At 41.4% G+C, this 20,027-nt stretch overlaps 1 protein-coding gene across 1 annotated transcript in view; it reads right to left on the bottom strand.

Moving 5' to 3' along the window:
• Positions 1-18,466, bottom strand: part of rims4 (regulating synaptic membrane exocytosis 4) — a 50,326-nt gene extending 31,860 nt beyond the window's left edge. The window contains exon 1 of the mRNA XM_029669739.2: positions 17,803-18,466. Coding sequence (XP_029525599.1) covers positions 17,803-17,941 — 139 coding nt within the window. The 5' untranslated portion in view covers positions 17,942-18,466. The remainder of the gene's footprint in view (positions 1-17,802) is intronic.
• Between the last annotated feature and the right edge of the window lie 1,561 nt (positions 18,467-20,027).

Here is a 20,027-nt window from a genome sequence, read left to right as displayed (position 1 = left end):
CAGAGCAGCATAGGCAAGATACAGTAGATGGTATCGAGTACAGTATATACATATGAGATGAGTATGTAAACAAAGTGGCATAGTTAAAGTGGCTAGTGATACATGTATTACCTAAGGATGCAGTAGATTATATAGAGTACAGTATATACATATTCATATGAGATGAATAATGTAGGGTATGTAAACATTATATTAGGTAGCATTGTTTAAAGTGGCTAGTGATATATTTTACATCATTTCCCATCAATTCCCATTATTAAAGTGGCTGGAGTTGAGTCAGTGTGTTGGCAGCGGCCACTCAGTGTTAACAGTCTGATGGCCTTGAAGATAGAAGCTGTTTTTCAGTCTCTCGGTCCCAACTTTGATGCACCTGTACTGACCTCGCCTTCTGGATGATAGCGGGGTGGACAGGCAGTGGCTCGGGTGGTTGTTGTCCTTGATGATCTTTATGGCCTTCCTGTAACATCGGGTGGTGTAGGTGTCCTGGAGGGCAGGTAGTTTGCCCCCGGTGATGTGTTGTGCAGACCTCACTACCCTCTGGAGAGCCTTACGGTTGTGGGCGGAGCAGTTGCCGTACCAGGCAGTGATACAGCCCGCCAGGATGCTCTCGATTGTGCATCTGTAGAAGTTTGTGAGTGCTTTTGGTGACAAGCCGAATTTCTTCAGCCTCCTGAGGTTGAAGAGGCGCTGCTGCGCCTTCTTCACGATGCTGTCTGTGTGAGTGGACCAATTCAGTTTGTCTGTGATGTGTATGCTGAGGAACTTAAAACTTACTATCCTCTCCACTACTGTTCCATCGATGTGGATAGGGGGGTGTTCCCTCTGCTGTTTCCTGAAGTCCACAATCATCTCCTTAGTTTTGTTGACGTTGAGTGTGAGGTTATTTTCCTGACACCACACTCCGAGGGCCTTCACCTCCTCCCTGTAGGCCGTCTCGTCGTTGTTGGTAATCAAGCCTATCACTGTTGTGTCGTCCACAAACTTGATGATTGAGTTGGAGGCGTGCGTGACCACGCAGTCGTGGGTGAACAGGGAGTACAGGAGAGGGCTCAGAACGCACCCTTGTGGGGCCCCAGTGTTGAGGATCAGCGGGGTGGAGATGTTGTTGCCTACCCTCACCACCTGGGGGCGGCCCGTCAGGAAGTCCAGTACCCAGTTGCACAGGGCGGGGTCGAGACCCAGGGTCTCGAGCTTGATGACGAGCTTGGAGGGTACTATGGTGTTAAATGCCAAGCTGTAGTCGATGAACAGCATTCTCACATAGGTATTCCTCTTGTCCAGATGGGTTAGGGCAGTGTGCAGTGTGGTTGAGATTGCATCGTCTGTGGACCTATTTGGGCGGTAAGCAAATTGGAGTGGGTCTAGGGTGTCAGGTAGGGTGGAGGTGATATGGTACTTGACTAGTCTCTCAAAGCACTTCATGATGACGGAAGTGAGTGCTACGGGGCGGTAGTCGTTTAGCTCAGTTACCTTAGCTTTCTTGGGAACAGGAACAATGGTGGCCCTCTTGGAGCATGTGGGAACAGCAGACTGGTATAGGGATTGATTGAATATGTCCGTAAACACACCAGCCAGCTGGTCTGCGCATGCTCTGAGGGCACGGCTGGGGATGCCATCTGGGCCTGCAGCCTTGCGAGGGTTAACACGTTTAAATGTTTTACTCACCTCGGCTGCAGTGAAGGACAGGCCGCATGTTTTCGTTGCAGGCCGTGTCAGTGGCACTGTATTGTCCTCAAAGCAGGCAAAAAAAGTTATTTATTCTGCCTGGGAGCAAGACATCCTGGTCCGTGACTGGGCTGGTTTTCTTCCTGTAGTCCGTAATTGACTGTAGACCCTGCCACATAGCTCTTGTGTCTGAGCCGTTGAATTGAGATTCTACTTGGTAATAGTCAGTTATAAATATGAAAGCTAAGCAGTGCTGGGCTTGGTTAAAACCCTGGATGGGAGACCAAGGGGATAGCTGTAGACAGATCAACTCTCCAGTAGAAGGTGCAGCCCAGCCTATTGTTTTCTTGCTTATAGTGGATATTATGGATATTATGTTGAAGAGCTGTTGTTTCAAAGGTACAAATTCAACAAATTTTATACAAGGTTTGTTTATGTTTAAAATTGGTTACCATGATGACCTAATAGTGTGTTGGAAATTCCACCCTCAAAACAATAGTTAATATTTTAAAATCCAATGTCTTTTTCACGTAGATTCCACATCACAAGGTGTTGACAAATTACATTAAAACAACATAGATTTAACCAGTTTGTGACTGTGTGGCAAGGGTCGATGGGTTGTGCCATTGGGTCATTTGAGGTTCATTATGTGCATCTGTCCGTTTCACATATGATCTTGTTTATTATGTAAGGATTTAGCCTGCATCAAAGTGTCAATGTTACATTCAAATCTCCACCCAAACCTCCTTTTCTAAAACCTAAAACAAAACAATATTATACTAGGCTATATCAATAATAGGATAATGTTTGCTCCACATACTAGCTCATGAATCACTTCCTTGATTTAGCCTCCAACTGCAAACACACTAGCAGCATTTAAAAACAGGGCTTTGATTTTTCGAAAGGCAGTATTTCTTATCTCAGAGGGAGAATTTTTCCAAATTGAGCTGTTGATGTACAGCAGTGCAAAACTTTAATTTGGAAATCTACAGAATGCCAGAACTGTTGTACAACAAGTGCCAACCACACAGCCACATTATTTACAGCAACAATTCATAGTTATTCCTGTCCATCAACGCATAACAATGAATTAAGAGGAACCTTACCGGTTCATAATGTCAAGGTAATAATAAATTGGCTACCTTGTCCTTGTGCAAAGTACAAGGTTATAGAGACAAAGGTAGTTTTAGTTATAGAGACAAAGGTCGTTTTAGTTATAGAGACAAAGGTCGTTTTTTTCTATTTCTAATTCTCAGTAAATACAAGATGTTCACAGTAGTAGCCTCGCCTACCTAACATTTCTCATTCTAAGCAAGAGACACTTTTTGACAGAGTGCTCCAACAGGCTTGATAAAAAGTCTTTGACATCGTCAATCTATTACCAAGGACAGGAAAATGTCCCCTTTTTACAGCCTGGTGGAGCAGACAGAGTGCAGTATCAGTTGCAGGTCATCCTAGTCTATGTTAACTTTGTACTGTGCCATTGTCTCACAACCATGCAGTACAGTACTGAACATTATATACACCTTACCCAAAGATACAGAGAATTGGTCCATAGTCTTCCCTGCAATAATCATACTATTGAGATTTGATCATTTGGTGCGTGTAAAATAACTGTGATATCTGTACTTGGCCCAGTCTTACATAGCAACTCCAGTAGGGGGTGTCAGGGATTAGGTTTTTAATATTGCTCAGATGTGACCCAGAACATTGCTATTTCCATGCTGTTCACTGGGAAATTAAACATAGGCATATTGGGGTTACTCAAAGACTGGTTTCAAATAATTGTGCATTGATACGCATCCTGTCTGCAGGTAACCGAATTCCACTCATTAAGAATGGGAATAAAATCATGTTCAGCATTCAAATCCTGAATCTTAGACACATTTCACATACTACCTGTACATGCTGTCTGAAACCATATCAACCCGAGTGTATTATATAAAAGCAATGAGCAGCATGCTGTCCTAACAACTTCTCTAAAGTTATGTCTGAAAAAGGACATTCTGCCACAACAAGTATGAAAAGGATGTTGTTGCTATGGGAAACCACACCAAAGACATTCTGGAAGTGTGTCCTGTGGCTTTGAAAATGTTTTAACCCTGTTAAAATTTTAGAGAAGGATCATTATGTCTTACTTATACTCTCTTATGAGTGTAACACTGTAACACTATTTCACCTTTCCAGCAAGATCCAGCTGAACAATAGTGTTATGCACAGCAGGTAGGACTATAATGGTTCTTGCAAGGTTGAGACAGATGTACAGTACAAATGGTATAAGAATTCATATCCCATAGAAAGGGACAATACAAATTCAATAAACACTGAATACAGAGACCTGTTCTGTTGCAAATAGTATAATAAATGACTTGCCATTAAAAATAGTGCTATAAACTGAAGGAAAATACACAGACTCATTGATTTCTCATCATAAAAAGCATTATTGGTACAATGTTATATGTGCTCTAGTCTATGAACATTAAATTACCTGGCAACAGCTCTGTTGGACAGTCCTGCATGTCAATTGCACACTCCCTTAAAAGTTTAAATATCTGTGGCATTGTGTTTTGTGACAAAACTGCACATATTAGAGTGGCCTTTTATGGTCCCCAGCACAAGGTGCACCTCTGTAGTGATCATGCTGTATAATCAGCTTCTTGATATGCCACAGCTGTCAGGATGATGGATTATCTTGGCAAAGGAGAAATGCTCACTAACAGGAATATAAACAAATTTGTGCACAGAATTTGAGAGAAATTCCTGAGATCTTTTTCAGCTCATGAAACATGGGACTTTACATGTTGTGTTTATATTGTTGTTTAGTATAGCAGCAATATAACAAATTGATAATGTATACAGTATTTAAATACATTTCAATTCTCTGTAACAAATGTACACTAAAAAACAGACTCAGAAAGCAATGCATTTTCAGCTGATTACCTCATTTCAACATAGGTTTGTTTTCAAGCATCTGCTTTTTTCTACATGAAAAGAGACTTTGTCTTTACTTAGAGGCCTCTAGGAAACCACCAATCTACAATGCTTGCATATGAAGACAAGAATCGGGACCGTATGACACACATACCTTCCCATCAATGTGAACCAGATTGATAACTTTGGTGTCCAGTCTAATGTAGCACATGTACAAGTTGGTCTCATTACAGAGGTCCCTAGTGTGGGGATATAAATGAAATAGAGCACATTGATTAAGTTGGCTGAAATCATTTAGCATATAAATTTGAAACAGGGAAAGGGAGAGAAGGGGTATTTTTAAAGCACCTGCTGATAATTTTGCTTATTAAATGGTTCACAAGATATCAGTAGCGGTACATGGGTAAAATCACTGCTGAAGCCAAGCCAAGACTATGTTGTGATAATTGCGATTTTTGCTCTTTAACCCATTTGTTCATACGCCACCATGATATACAATAAGGCCAAGACAACAAAAAGACAACAGTCACACAGTTGCGGTTTTGTGTTTCATTACAAAACCGGAGAGCGAAGTCCACAAAGCAAATATCGCATGGTCAAGCAACTTAATGTTTTCGACAGTTTACTAAACAACTACTGATTTAGAACAACGGAGTTATTGCAAGTCAGCACAAAGTCCACTGCCACAGCTATTCCAGCACCATTTCAACATCATCAAATAAACATATATTTTTTATTTTACTAGGCAAGTCAGTTAAGAACAAATTCTTATTTTCAATGACAGCCTAGGAACAGTGGGTAGGGGCAGAACAACAGATTTTGTACCTTGTCAGCTCGGGTATTTGAACTTGCAACCTTTCGGTTACTAGTCCAATGCTCTAACCACTAGGCTACCCTGTCGCACTAGGCTACACCCTGCTTAATTTAATACAAACAAATCAAACTTAAAGATACTGAAAACTATTTAGTCCAATCAATGTTCTTAAATATGGTGTGGCTGTCCATGGTACTGATTTGTGTGTGTGTGTGTGTGTGTGTGTGTGTGTGTGTGTGTGTGTGTGTGTGTGGACTACTTGTAGACTAGTTGAACGCCAATGCCATCCTCCTCACTTTCAGGTTGGCAAAACGGTCTATGGCTCTATCATAAAGTACACTTTTAGTTTTTGTTGTCATAGGCTACCTAGCTTAAATGCTTGCAAGCCTAACTTCGTTGCATGGGGAACAATGAACCAGCTAAGTTAGCTAGCTAGTTGACATGAGCCTAGGTAGGCTACATATTGAACATATCGTCTCAGGCCAGAGGCACAATATATGATTCAGGCACTTGTGAATTGAAGGAAAATTATCCAAACAGTCTTTTGTCTGCAATGTATTTTTCGTTATGTGTTAGATCCCTGTAAAACTAGCAGTCACTAATGAGGATCCTAATAAAAACATATATACATTATTTTATCATCTTTATTTTTTATTTGTCAAATATTTGGGGATATTTGGGGCTTTCCTTGGCATCCTTGAACACACGACACTACAAAACAGGCACAGGCCTTGTAAATGCCTGTGGTGTGAAAATCCCATTGATTGATGAAATACATTCTAGTTTTTTAAGTTCACGAAACTGAACATTGTATCTTCAAAAACTCATGCATCAGAAACAACATGTTTTATCACTATCTCTATCAACATCTGTATCTGCTTCTCCTCCAACAGAGAATGGCTTGTGAAATGGATCTTTTCTAATGTTTTAATATAATTAAATGTACCATTCCTATCACCATTCCTATCACCTGTTATCGATCCCAAACCCCAGTCGTCAATGCTCTTTTTAATTCTGATCATTGATTGGGCCATCATATAGCACTCCATTACTCACTCTTCCATTAATGAACCATTAAGCAGGTGATGGATTGGTGGTGCCTGTAACTCATCAATCCCTAATGATTTCAAGGAATGGTCTGCCAGAGATAAGGGTATTGCTGTAGACCACTCTGCCTCTGGGGTGTCTTCTGTGTTAGATGGTTTGATCAGATGACCCAGGTCATGAAGTTTGAAAGTCACTGAACAGAATATGCAATCCTACATCTGATGAAGGATATACACAGGGTTGCAGATGTCTCTGATGAAACAGACTCTGATCCTTTGTTTGGAACTCATCCATACACAATATTACAATTTCCCAACCTGTGCAACTCTATTTTGTTGTAACTTGTCTGACTTGATATAGTCATTCTGGTCAATGGCATCTAAATCAAATACCATGAGTAATAACATCCCATAATACACTAGAAATGAAACTTGACATTGATGTGGAGGATACAGATGTCCTAATAACAATGCTGCAGTAAGGCCAATGGGTTTGGGATGGGCTCATTGTGTTAAGCCCTAAGTAGTCCCATTTTGCAAAGCCGATAAGAGCATGTTATGTAAATGCCTAAAACAAAACAAGCAGCCATCCTAATAGACGACCAAGAGAAACATATGATTTAGGTCTGTCACACAGTCCTGGGCCACATTCAGTAGGCTAACATGGAACATTGCAGATAGAAATGTCATGAATAGGGCCAACATGATTCCTCATTCTACATGTAAGAGAGGTATGTTTGTTCTACATCATATATTTATATCTGAATGTTCCACAGCTCCTGTTATAGGCTAGCTCCGAATGGGGAGGTGTAGCTGTGGCACACATTTGCTTAAAGGTCAGATCAGTGCTTGTTCTGTACAGACCTTGCTTTCATAGAACACATGTTTGTGCATATCCACAGCATTGTATTAGCTGGAACAAAGCAAGCAAGGAAAGGAGGAGGAGGTGGAGGGGTTGATGCAGGCAAGCTGCATGAATGGGTTTCACATGGCTAACAAGAGAACATCAATAGATTGCTAACAGGGTTACTTCATCTCATCTATCTCATGTTTGCGTAAATCAAATATGGATTTGCCATTTTTAGAGGATTGCTCTAGGATGAAATCTCATACATAGTGACAGATTATATAAATCGTGGAAGGATTATACACTTGATAAAGCCTAAAAAAGTCACATTACCACTGAGTAACTTCAGATACACATCTTTTTTCATTCAAAATCCATTAGGGGCTAAGGGATGTTTACCCCCTACACACACATGACAACTTGACAACATTAATTCCTCATTGTTTAATACAATGCAGACTGCAAGTGCATAGGTATGGGAACTACATTTCTCGAGGCCATGTCTATTTCACTCTCTTATCGTTCTCTCTATTTCTCTCTCTCTCTCAGTCTCAATAATATTTTGAGAGGCAGCATCAAACCAGGCTTGACAGTGAGGGAGTGGTAACAAGCATAGGAAGTTCTGAGATTTTTTTCAATAGATCCCAGTTCCTCTCCTGGAGGCGCTAGAAAACAGGCTTGGCATATAGATCCTCAGTAGTGTGTCAATACGAGTGGTAAACACAAACATTTGAAGTAAAGGATGATACTTTAAATACATTGGGAGAAGGTTGTGCGGTGGGTTGGATCTGAATACACATTTCTTACATGTAGTCCATTATGGGACCCTATGAACACAGCTGAGACACTGACCTTGGGAAAGGTAATAGATACTTGACCTTTGAGGCATTGGTTGAGCTGAGGACCCAATAGAGAGATTATTCATTCATGCCATGAGGCTATGAAGTGAACATGGAGATGTAAACTGTAAACTGACCCAGAAAAGACCATGCAATTCTGAATCTGGATGACAGTACTTCTAGGTCTCAGGATGGCAGTAGTGATGCACTTAGCGATCCACCACACTTTGGCCTCATCTAGCAGCAACCCCAACAGTCAGATGAAACCCGACTGTGTGATTTGAGTCAAGTGCACCAGGGCATGAACTCACAACCTTTCGCACCGTAACATAACATGCCCAAGAAGCACCATCAATCTCACTGACCACGAAAAGCCAAGGCATTTCTGTTACCGTAACAGTAATTCTAGGTGTCATGAAGGCAATAGTGATGCACTTAGCCATCTGCTGCATAACCAGAGGCGCCTGAGCAATGGAGCCAATGGAGCAGCTGCACTTCCACTTTCAAAATAAGGGTGCAAATGTATTGTTTTGCAGATTATCATATTCCATTGGGAAATCTGTCTTTTTAAAAATATTTGTAATGTTTTGTAATGTAATGTAATGTAATACTATAGATCAGGCCCTACACCCAAACAAGGGCACTGCGTTCATCCACCTCTGGCCTGCTCGCCTCCCTACCACTGAGGAAGTACAGTTCCCGCTCAGCCCAGTCAAAACTGTTCGCTGCTCTGGCCCCCCAATGGTGGAACAAACTCCCTCACGACGCCAGGACAGCGGAGTCAATCACCACCTTCCGGAGACACCTGAAACCCCACCTCTTTAAGGAATACCTAGGATAGGATAAAGTAATCCCTCTCACCCCCCCTCCCCCTGAAAAGATTTAGATGCACTACTGTTCCACTGGAGGTCATAAGGTGAATGCACCAATTTGTAAGTCGCTCTGGATAAGAGCGTCTGCTAAATGACTTAAATGTAAATGTAAATGTAGATATGACAATTTTATATATGATTTTATATATGATTTGTAATGTAATGTAATACTATAGATATGACAATTTTATATATGATATAAAAATTAACAGATTCCATTTTTCACCCACTCCCCCAATGGACTCAAGATTAATGGTTTTGAGCACTGGAAAGTTTTGCTTCCCTCCTGTGTGCCACTGTTTTAGTTTAGTTAGAAAGGGGTGGCAGGTAGCCTAGTGGTTAGAACGTTGAGCCAGTAACCAAAAGGTTGCTAGGTCGAATCCCCGAGATGACAAGGTAAAAATCTGCCGTTCTGCCCATGAACAAGGCATTTAACCCACTGTTTCTAGGCCGTCATTGTAAATAAGAATTTGTTCTTAACTGACTTGCCTGGTTAAAAAAAAGCTCTAGTTGCACCACTGGTGTTTAAAATGAAAAGGCACCTGCAAAATAAAATGGTTTATACATTTTTTTGTGCTGTTGTTAAATTTTTATTGATGGTGTTGGTCCAAAGGTGCTGTTACATAATTTGAGCTGCGTGCACCACCAGCAAATTCATTGTATCGTTTCACTCTGCCTGTTAGAACCATGATGAGCATGGGCATGTCTGATTAGGCTTCACTGTAGTGCAAACTCTGACTCTGAGTAGTCATCCTTCAGCCTACCAAAGGTTGCACGTGAGCAGAAAACTGCCTGTCCGGTAGCTCGCAGGCTGTCAATGTGTAACTCGCAAGTAGATAGTGATATTAGGCCTAATATTACATAATTAAATCAGATAAATAATTTTCCTCCCAAGTTGTTTACAGGCATTTAACAGCATTCTGCCTTTTTGACATCTACTAATGATTATTTTAATGATTTTCATGATTATGATGTTTCTTCAGCATTTGTTGACAGATATGTAGCCTACTCACGGTGGTTATTGTTCAAGAGGCCACTATTAAAGAGAACGACAATTTAACAATAATTGGAAAATAATTGATAGTAGCCTTGTCCTGCAGGGACTGTTCAAACCAGTTCGTTCTCTCATCTTAAAAAGGCAAGATTCTCAATGTGGGCTACAGTAGAATGATTTTTGTAAAAACAATGTGTGGTTTTAAGAACCAAAATGCAATTAAGTTATGAATGTTCTTTGTTTTTAGTCATCAAATTTGGCCTACACAATAACAAAATATGCAAGCTGTATATGATTAGCTTGCGAAAACATGTTTTAGTATGAAGTAGCTTTTATGAAAGAAAAGGTTGGAGAACCCAGCTCTAGCCCAAACTGTTCAAATATGACCCATATTACCGGAGCAACATTTTATTATTTCTATTGCAGATTCAGGGCCGCAAGTTATGGATATTTATATAGTATATGTTTGCAATATTTTATGTGAACATCATCAATTACCAAATTTAAATGCAAAACTCCAGTTTGCATTTTCAAGTTGAAAATTCTTTTTCAATGCCCTCACATGTTACACTACCTTATTTAGAAAGAAAATTGTTAAAAGATCTATCAAAGTCACATTTGTAATTGTACTGCATTATTGTGACTGCATTATTTGTGACAAAAAAAGATGACAACTTAATGTACAATTTCAAAATGTTTTTTCTGAACCTACCATGTACAACATTCTAATTCAAATCCATTTTGGGTAAAACAATATTATTCCTCCCATTTTGCCATGGCAAATTCTCTCCATAATAGTGATCATAAATGTTGACACTGTAAATTACCTAAGTTTTATGATATGGAAATGTGAAGTACACATCTCGACTCACAGGTTTTTGGCTTGTTTGTATGACATCAAAACAGTATTTACTATAATTCTCAATGTCTCATCTTTCAAAATACATGGAGTCCTCTTAATTTACGGCATTTCCCTCACTCAGACAATAAAAATTTGCAGAAAATTGCTGAAATAGCGGGAGGGATGGGGGCAACTTCTTGTCATGTTCAAGTTCAGAATGGCTGTCAATCAAAACCCATACAGTGTTGTGAATCGCAGAGCCAGAGCTCTTAACCATGACAAGGTAACTGGGAATATGGCTGAATACAAACACTGTAGTTATTCCCTCCGTAAGGCAATCAAACAGGCAAAACGTCAGTACAGAGACAGAGTAGAGTCGCAATTCAATGGCTCAGACACAAGGATCTACAGACAATCACGGACTACAAAGGGAAAACCAGCCATGTCGCGGACACCGATGTCTTGCTTGCGGACAAGCTAAACACCTTCTTTGCCCGCTTTGACGGTAACACAGTGCCAACAATGTGGCCCGCTACCAAGAACTGTGGGCTTTCCTTCTCCGTGGCCGACATTTAAGCGTGTTAACCCTTGCAAAGTTGCCAGCCCAGACGGCATCCCTTGCAGCGTCCTCAGAGCATGCACAGAGCAGCTGGCTGGAGTGTACACGGACAAATTCAATCTCTACCTATCCCAGTCTGCTTTCCACGCTTCAAAATGTCCACCATTGTTCCTGTACCCAAGAAAGCAAAGATAACTGATCTAAATTACTATTGCCCCGTAGCACTCACTTCGGTCATCATGAAGTGCTTTGAGAGGCTTAGTTAACCTCTTCAACCTATGGGGGCGCTATGTCATTATTGGATAAAAAAAACGTGCCCGTTTTAAGCGCAATATTTTGTCACAAAAAGATGCTCGACAATGCATATAATTGGCAGCTTTGGAAAGAAAACACTCTAACGTTTCCAAAACTGCAAAGATATTATCTGTGAGTGCCCCAGAACTGATGCTACAGGCGAAACCAAGATGAAACTTCAAACAGGAAATGAGCAGGATTTTTGACGCTCTGTTTTTCATTGTCTCCTTATATGGCTGTGAAAGCTCCACGAATTAGCCTGCCCTTTCTATCGTTTCTCCAAGTTGTCTGCAGCATTGTGACGTATTTGTAGGCATATCATTGGAAGATTGGCCATAAGAGACTACATTTATCAGGGGTCCGCCCGTAATCTCCAAGCTGCTCGCATTCATCCATGTGATTGAGACAGAGAGGAGACTTCCAGAAATGATATATCATGAAGAGATATGTGAAAAACACCTTGAGGATTGATTCTAAACAACGTTTACCATGTTTCAGTCGATATTATGGAGTTAATGTGGAAGAAAGTTTGGCGTTTGGATGAATGAATTTTCTGGTTTCTTTTTGGTAGCCAAACATGACGCAGAAAACGGACCGATTTCTCCTGCACAAATAATCTTTCAGGAAAAACTGAGCATTTGCTATCTAACTGAGTCTCCTCATTGAAAACATCCGAAGTTCTTCAAAGGTAAATTATTTTATTTGAATGGTTTTCTGGTTTTTGTGAAAATGCTGAATGCTAACGCTAAATGCTATGCTAATGCTAAATGCTGTTACACAAATGCTTGTTTTGCTATGGTTGAGAAGCATATTTTTGAAAATCTGAGATGACAGTGTTGTTAACAAAAGGCTAAGCTTGAGAGCTAGCATATTTATTTCATTTCATTTGCGATTTTCATGAATAGTTAACGTTGCGTTATGGTAATGAGCTTGAGGCTGTATTCACGATCCCGGATCCGGGATGGCTCGACGCAAGAAGTTAAGGTTCATATCACCTCTTTCATATCACCTCTACCTTACCTGACACCCTAGACTCATTTCAATTTGCATACTGCCCCAATAGATCCACAGACGATCCAATCGCCATCGCACTGCATACTGCCTTATCCCATCTGGACAAGAGCAATACCTACAGTATGCAAGAATGCTGTGCATTGACTATAGCTCAGCATTCAAGACCATAGTACCCTCCAAGTACATCATTAAGCTCAGGCCTTGGGTCTTAATCAGCCCTGTACAACTGGGTCCTGGACTTCCTGATGGGCCGCCCCCAGGTGATGAAGGTAGGAACCTCCACTTCGCTGATCCTCAACACAGGGACTCAACAAGGGTGCGTGCTCAACCCCCTCCTGTACTCCCTGTTCACCCATGACTGCGTGGCCACACACGCCTCCAACTCAGTCATCAAGTTTGCAGACAACACAACAGCAGTAGGCCTGATTACCAACAATGACGAGACAGCCTATAGGGAGGAGGTGAGGGCCCTGGGAGAGTGGTGCCAGGAAAATAACATCTCACTCAATGTCAACTAAACAAAGAAGCTGATCATGGACTTCAGGAAACAGCAGAGGGAACACGCCCCTGTCCACATCGACAGGACAGCAGTGGAGAAGGTGGAAAGCTTCAAGTTCCTCGGCGTACACATCACTGACGATCTGAAATGGTCCACCCACACAGACAGTGTGGTGATGAAGTCGCAACAGCGCCTCTTCAACCTCAGGAGGCTGAAGAAATTTGGCTTGGCCCCTAAAACCCTCACAAACCTTTACAGATGCACAATTGAGAGCATCCTGTTGGGCTATATCACCGCCTGTTACGGCAACTCCAAAGGGTGGTGCAGTCTGCCAAACGTGTCACCAGAGGCAAACTACCTGCCCTCCAGGACACCTACAGCACCCGATGTCACTGGAAGGCCAAAAAGATCAAGGACATCAACCACCCGAGCCACGGCCTGTTCACCCATTATATTCCAGAAGGCGAGGTCAGTACAGGTGCATCAAAGCTGGAACCAAGAGACTGAAAAACAGCTTCCATCTCAAGGCTATCAGATTGTTAAATAGCCATCACTAACCGGCTTCCACCTGGTTACGCAACCGTGCACCTTAGAGGCTGCTGACCTATATACTTGGAATCACTGGCCACTTTAATAATGGAACACTAATCACTTTAATAATAACTTTAATAACATACTGCTCTGCTCATCTCATATGTATATACTGTATTCTATTCTACTGTATTTTAGTCAATGTTACTCTGACATTGCTCAATCTAATATTTATATATTTCTTAATTACATTATTTTACTTTTAGATTTGTGTGTATTGTTGTGAATTGTTAGATACTACTGCGCTGTTGGAGCTAGGAACACAAGCATTTCTCTACACCCGCAATAACATCTGCTAAATCTGTGTATGTGACCAATCAAATTGTATTTTATTTGATGTATAGCATGTTACTGTACAGCCTCTATATTCCAATTTAGGCATTTATCAGTGCCCAAATCTGCCATTTTCAACCCATATACTGGAACAAGTCTAATGGGTTAAGAAAAACAGTGTAGAAAAAAACATTTAAAATGCAAAAATAGTCTGGGTGCACCACCAAGAGTTTTCACCCCCACTTTCAGACAGTCAGGCGCCCATGTGCAAAACAAGATGTTAATAATGTTAGTGTTGTTACTGCTATACTACACAGATATAAGAACAACTTAGTGCAAAGTGTTAGAGTATATGTAAATAAAGCTTACTGAATGCATAAATGGCAAACAGTTAATAACACTATCATTAGATTGTTAAGTGATTATTTCATTTTTAAGCCCACCCTTAATAAGGAAATCAACTCTACCGACACTGAAAAACAATGCAATGCAAAATATCACAGGAATCGGTAGATATAATGTACAGTATGTTCTTCAATGGATTGCCTCTTTTCACCACTGACTAGACCTACTTTTCTGCAAATAAACTTTTTATTGGTGACTTTTCTGTTGTTGTTTCTCCAACATGGCTACCAACGGAACCTTTTTTCCTCCATGTTCTAGCACTGTCTAAAACATAGACCTGACTGATTGAACAACATAAAATGTTCAGTTTCCTCTGAATATAACTGATGTGTAATTATTAGCTTCGTCATTACCTGCAAATGTATAGATCACCACAACCAAAACAAATGGTTTAATTTTTTCATCAATGTGTGTTTCTATATTGTGCCCAATTTCTCCTCTTAGAAATTGATTTATGGTAGGTATTAGTAGGAGGGTGCCCTGGGGTTATTTCCCTAATTAGTCCAATGTTGTTGGTTTTTGCTGTTGTTTCATCCAATGTTCTGTTAGAAACATCACAGTGTTCTTCAACTCCTGTTTAAGGTTCATATGTAGATATTTAGAGTTGCTGTTTTACTTTTCTGTCAAACCAAATTTGACAGATTTGGTGGATTTAGAAGCATCCCTCATCCATATGAAATGGCTTATAGTACTGCAGCTATATGACAGTATCAAATATTATGAAACAGGATTCTTTCCATGACCATTTCATTTCCTCCGTCACTCTGCTTTTATTTGTTCCCCATTTTCCTCACTTTTGGCATTAAAATGCTGCTCGTAACAATTGGGCCCCAGATATATTCCCAAATACAGTATATTCATATTTATTCACTTCTTCCCCAGGCTGAGACATGGTGACAGGGGTCAGCGATGGTTTTCAAGCTGTAATCAAGGCTGAGTGCCAGTACATGTCTCAACAGGCAATAATCCTCCTCTTTGGCTCCCAGCACCACTAGGTTCGCTACGCTATAGCCACAGCAATGCATTCTGCCAGCATTAGCTTCACAGTAGCATCACTACCATATGCTCACCTGCTGCATTCTATTCCGGTGATTCTTACAGTACACGCAAGAAAATGACCATGATGAAAAGTCTATGTCTGCTGTCTGACAAGATTAAGTCTAATGAGATGCGAGTTATGGAAAGTGGATGAGATCCTGAAACAGAGAAACATTTAATACATGTAGGCTACATACGTAGATCAGTGACCATGGGTTTTGGCTATACATGCAAGGATTCAATCATGTAATAAAACGTCTGCCATTTAATCGAGTGTAATGACATACTAGCATGGAAGGGCTGATGATGAAATCCCAGAGATTTCTATCTGTGAAAAATCTGTGACAACGGGCTGCTGTGTGTGACTCTTCTGACTGTACGTAGAGCTAGAGCTTGATGGGGAGGTGCAGTCTGATGTGCTGTTCCTGTTGGCGGTGAGGTTTAGCTGGGGAGATGTGATGTCTGGCCTGGTAGCACTTTGTCTCACATGCAGATCCCCACAGGCTGACAGTCAGAGAGGGGAGAGGATATGGAGACATATACAGATACTGTATACCTGTACAATGCCTTCAGAAAGAATTTACACTCCTTGACATATTTGGTTGTGTCTTTAAAATGGAATAAATGACGATTTTGTGTCATCACAAACAACATCAATGCGGAAATATGTTAGATTTTTTTTTTTATGTACAGTATATAAAAGGAAAAGCTGAAATGTATTTAACCCCTTTGTTATGGCAAGCCTAAATACATTCAGGAGTAAAAATGTGCTTAACAAGTCACATAATAAGTTGTGTGGACTCAATCTCAATAATAGTGTTTAACATGATTTTTGAATTCATCTCTGTATCCCACACATACAATTATCTGTAAGGTCCATCAGTCAAGCAATGAATTTCAAACACAGATTCAACCTCAAAGACCACAGAGGTTTTTAAATTCCTCGTAAAGAAAAAAAATAGCAATTTAATAAATGTTGAATCCAGGCTGTAATAGAACAAAATGTCGAAAAAGTCAAGGGGTAGGAATATTTTCTGAAGGCACTGCATACAGTGAAAGAGAGGGGGAGATAGAGACATAAAACTGAGGAGATTATGGAGATTGAGATATACAATGAAAGTGAATGGGAGAGAAGGAGATGGAGACAGTGAAAGGGAGGGGGAGATAGAGACATAAAACTGAGGAGATATTGGAGTTTGAGATATACAATGAAAGCGAATGGGAGAGAAGGAGATGGAGACAGTGAAAGGGAGGGGGAGATGGAGAGAGTGAAAGAGGGGGAGATGGAGTCATGAAAGAGAGCGGGAGATGGAGACAGTGAAAAAGAGGGGGAGACAGAGACAGAACACACAGTAAAAGAGAGGGGAAGATGGAGACATACACAGTGAAAAGAGAGGAGGAGAGATGAGATAAAACAGCGACAGTAGTGATCTCACAATCAATTCTCCTCACCTTCACACATTTGGCTGTCAATGTGCACCAGGGAGAGTCCAAATCAGCCTAAATATAATGACAGCGATAGATTGAATGAGAAGTGAAATGATGAGGGCATATTTGTGGCTCAACTCAACAGAGGAGAAATGAACCTGTAATCAGTGGGTGTTGAACTTGAGAAGTGTAGTTTGTCAAATCACAAAGGAATTAGCATTTCAATTGCCATTCAGACACAGAACTACTACTCTCTTTTCCAAGCGTCCATCTGATTACAGTAGTTAAAGTAGCCAACTTTTGTGTGTGTGTTGGCAGCAGTAATGGGAAAAGTTGTGCTTATGCATCCAGCCATTTATAATGAGATTGGGGTGGATAAATAATTTCTCAGTCAGAGAGAGACTGAATTGCTTTGTGCTCAAAGCTCCACATTAAAATGGCAGTTCTAATATTTGCAATGCATCAAGTTGGGTGACACCTATAATATTAATTTTGGAGTTGTTAACAGTCACCCATCAGCCATTTGCAAATGTATTACACATTTACATCGTGGCAACATTTGATCAGAAGCTATGTTCACTATACATCAAAAGATCTGCACAAATGGTTTATTAGACATGCAAACCACCACTAAACCATAAGACTCACAAATACACTTGAATTGAGTTCAAGAGAGGGATACCAACATGCATAACCATGCTCCTCTCACAAACTTTCACAACCTTGTCTACCAACCTGTCACAACAATTATGAGCTACTACGAGAAGCCCACGAGCAGTGAAGATGGAAATGATGGAAGTAGTGAATGAGGAGGCCCGTGGAGGCTGCTGCTAGCACCTTTAGGCTGCTTACCGACATCGTCCTCATCAAAAGAGTTCATACAGGGGAAGTAGATGGCCAGAGCCTCGAAGGAGGCCGACAGGCTGATCCGACTCTGCGAGCGCTCCATGTAGAGCCCAGGTGTTGGCGCTGGCTCAGCCGGCTTGGCCATCCTCGCCTGGGCATTCTTCACGCGGAGCACGGCACGCGGCGTCTTGACAGACTTTCACAGACCCACCAGAAGAGAGAAAAATCCCCAAATCCCCTCTTTCTCTCCCCAAATGTCACTCTCTCTCTGCACTGGAAGGCCACCGAAAATATCCGGCCGTAAAGATAGGCTTCTCTCCAAAGTTGATAGGTTTCCACAACTTTTGTTTGGTCAGACTGGGGTGTCCTGGTGTGTTGTGGGAGTGTCTGCTTCGAGGGTAGTCGCTGAGGAGAGGAGCAATGCTGTCCTAGAATGAGAAAATAGAATAATTCTGGGGAGAATTGAATGGAAAAACAGACTCTCAGTTCAGTGGAGTCTGTTGTTTTGTTGAAGAGAAGGTATATTCCTACGTAGCATGCTCTATTGATGTAGCTTCACCCAGGGTAGGGTTCTCCTGTGCACTGCAATGGCGTCGGTGTCTGTCTGGTTGCTCTGGGTGATAAAGATCGGCGGAGAGAGGCATTTACGATTTCAACAGCTTGAGCTTGACTCAGTTCATTCACTGGTAAGTCCTTTGTGGAGAAAGAGAGGGGAGGAGAGATAGCAGGCTGTTGCTGGGATTTTGTGGATCAGCCAATAGGAAAGCCGATGTGGGAAACTGGGTGTGGTTTAGTGCTGTCAGCATCCCCTATCCATCTCTCGCTCTCACTGGCTCTCTTTTTTTCTCTCTCTCTCTCTGCATCTGTTTTTCTCTCTCTCACTTACCTTCTCTCTCTCTCTTTTCTGGACTTCCATTTGTCTCCTTCTCTCTCTCTTGCTCTGTCTTCTCCTCCTTCTCTCTGTTACTATTTTTCAGTACCTCTATCTCCATCCGTCATTGTTCAGCCCAGTGTTGCTCAACCACCTCCATGTCAACATTCAAACACCGCGCCTTCACTTTCGAAATGTTTGCTCCGCTGAATAGCATATCACATCCAATCATCCGCCTAGCGTTGGCTCTTCCAGCAGCAGCCTAACGTGTCACATGTACAGTCCATTTGGAAAGTATTCAGACCCCTTGACTTTTTCCACATTTTGTTACGTTGCAGCCTTATTCTAAAATTGATAAATAAAACAATTTCCTCATCAATCTTCACACAATACCCGAAAATTTCAAAGCAAAAACAGTAAAACCTTATTTCCATAAGTATTCAGACCCTTTGAGAATCGAAATTGAGCTCAGGTACATCCTGTTTCCATTGATCATCCTTGAGATGTTTCTACAACTTGATTGGAGTCCACCTGTGGTAAATACACTTTATTGGACATGATTTGGAAAGGCACACACCTGTCTAGTGTGACAATGCATGTCAGAGCAAAAACCAAGCCATGCAGTTGATGGAATTGTCCGGAGAGCTCTGAGAGGCACAGATCTGGGGAACGGTATTAAAACATTTCTGCAGCATTGAAGGTCCCCAAGAACACAGTGGCCTCCATCATTCTTAAATGGAAGAAGTTTGGAACCACCAAGACTCTTCCTAGAGCTGGCCGCCCAGCCAAACTGAGCAATCGGGGGGGAAGGGCCTTGGTCAAGGAGGTGACCAAGAACCTGATGGTCACTCTGACAGAGCTCCAGAGTTCCTGTGTGGGGATGGGAGAACCTTTCAGATGGACAATCATTTCTGCAGCACTCCACCAATCAGGCCTTTAAACCACTCCTCAGTAAAAGGCACATGACAGCCCATTTGGAATTTCTCAGACCATGAGAAACAAGATTCTTTGGTCTGATTAAACCAAGATTAATCTTTTTGGCCTGAATGCCAAGCGTCACGCCTGGAGGAAACCTGACACCGTCCCTACGGTTGAAGCATGGTGTTGGCAGCATCATGCTGTGGGGATGTTTTTCAGAGGCAGGAACTGGGAGACTAGTCAGGATCGAGGGAAAGATGAACGGAGAAAAGTACAGAGAGTTCCTTGATTAAAACCTGCTAGGACTGTCTGGGAGTGGTCTGAGTGGGGAGGTGAAAACAGAAAATGTGCTGTTTTTGACAGAGAGGTTTGGAACTCTCTTTCTTATTGGTCTATTAACTTATTTAACGCATGGTGATGTCACCATGGGAGGCCAAAAATC

Source organism: Oncorhynchus nerka, linkage group LG2 (assembly GCF_034236695.1).
Source record: "Oncorhynchus nerka isolate Pitt River linkage group LG2, Oner_Uvic_2.0, whole genome shotgun sequence".
NCBI lineage: Eukaryota > Metazoa > Chordata > Actinopteri > Salmoniformes > Salmonidae > Oncorhynchus > Oncorhynchus nerka.
This window is presented reverse-complemented; position numbering and strand designations above follow the sequence as displayed.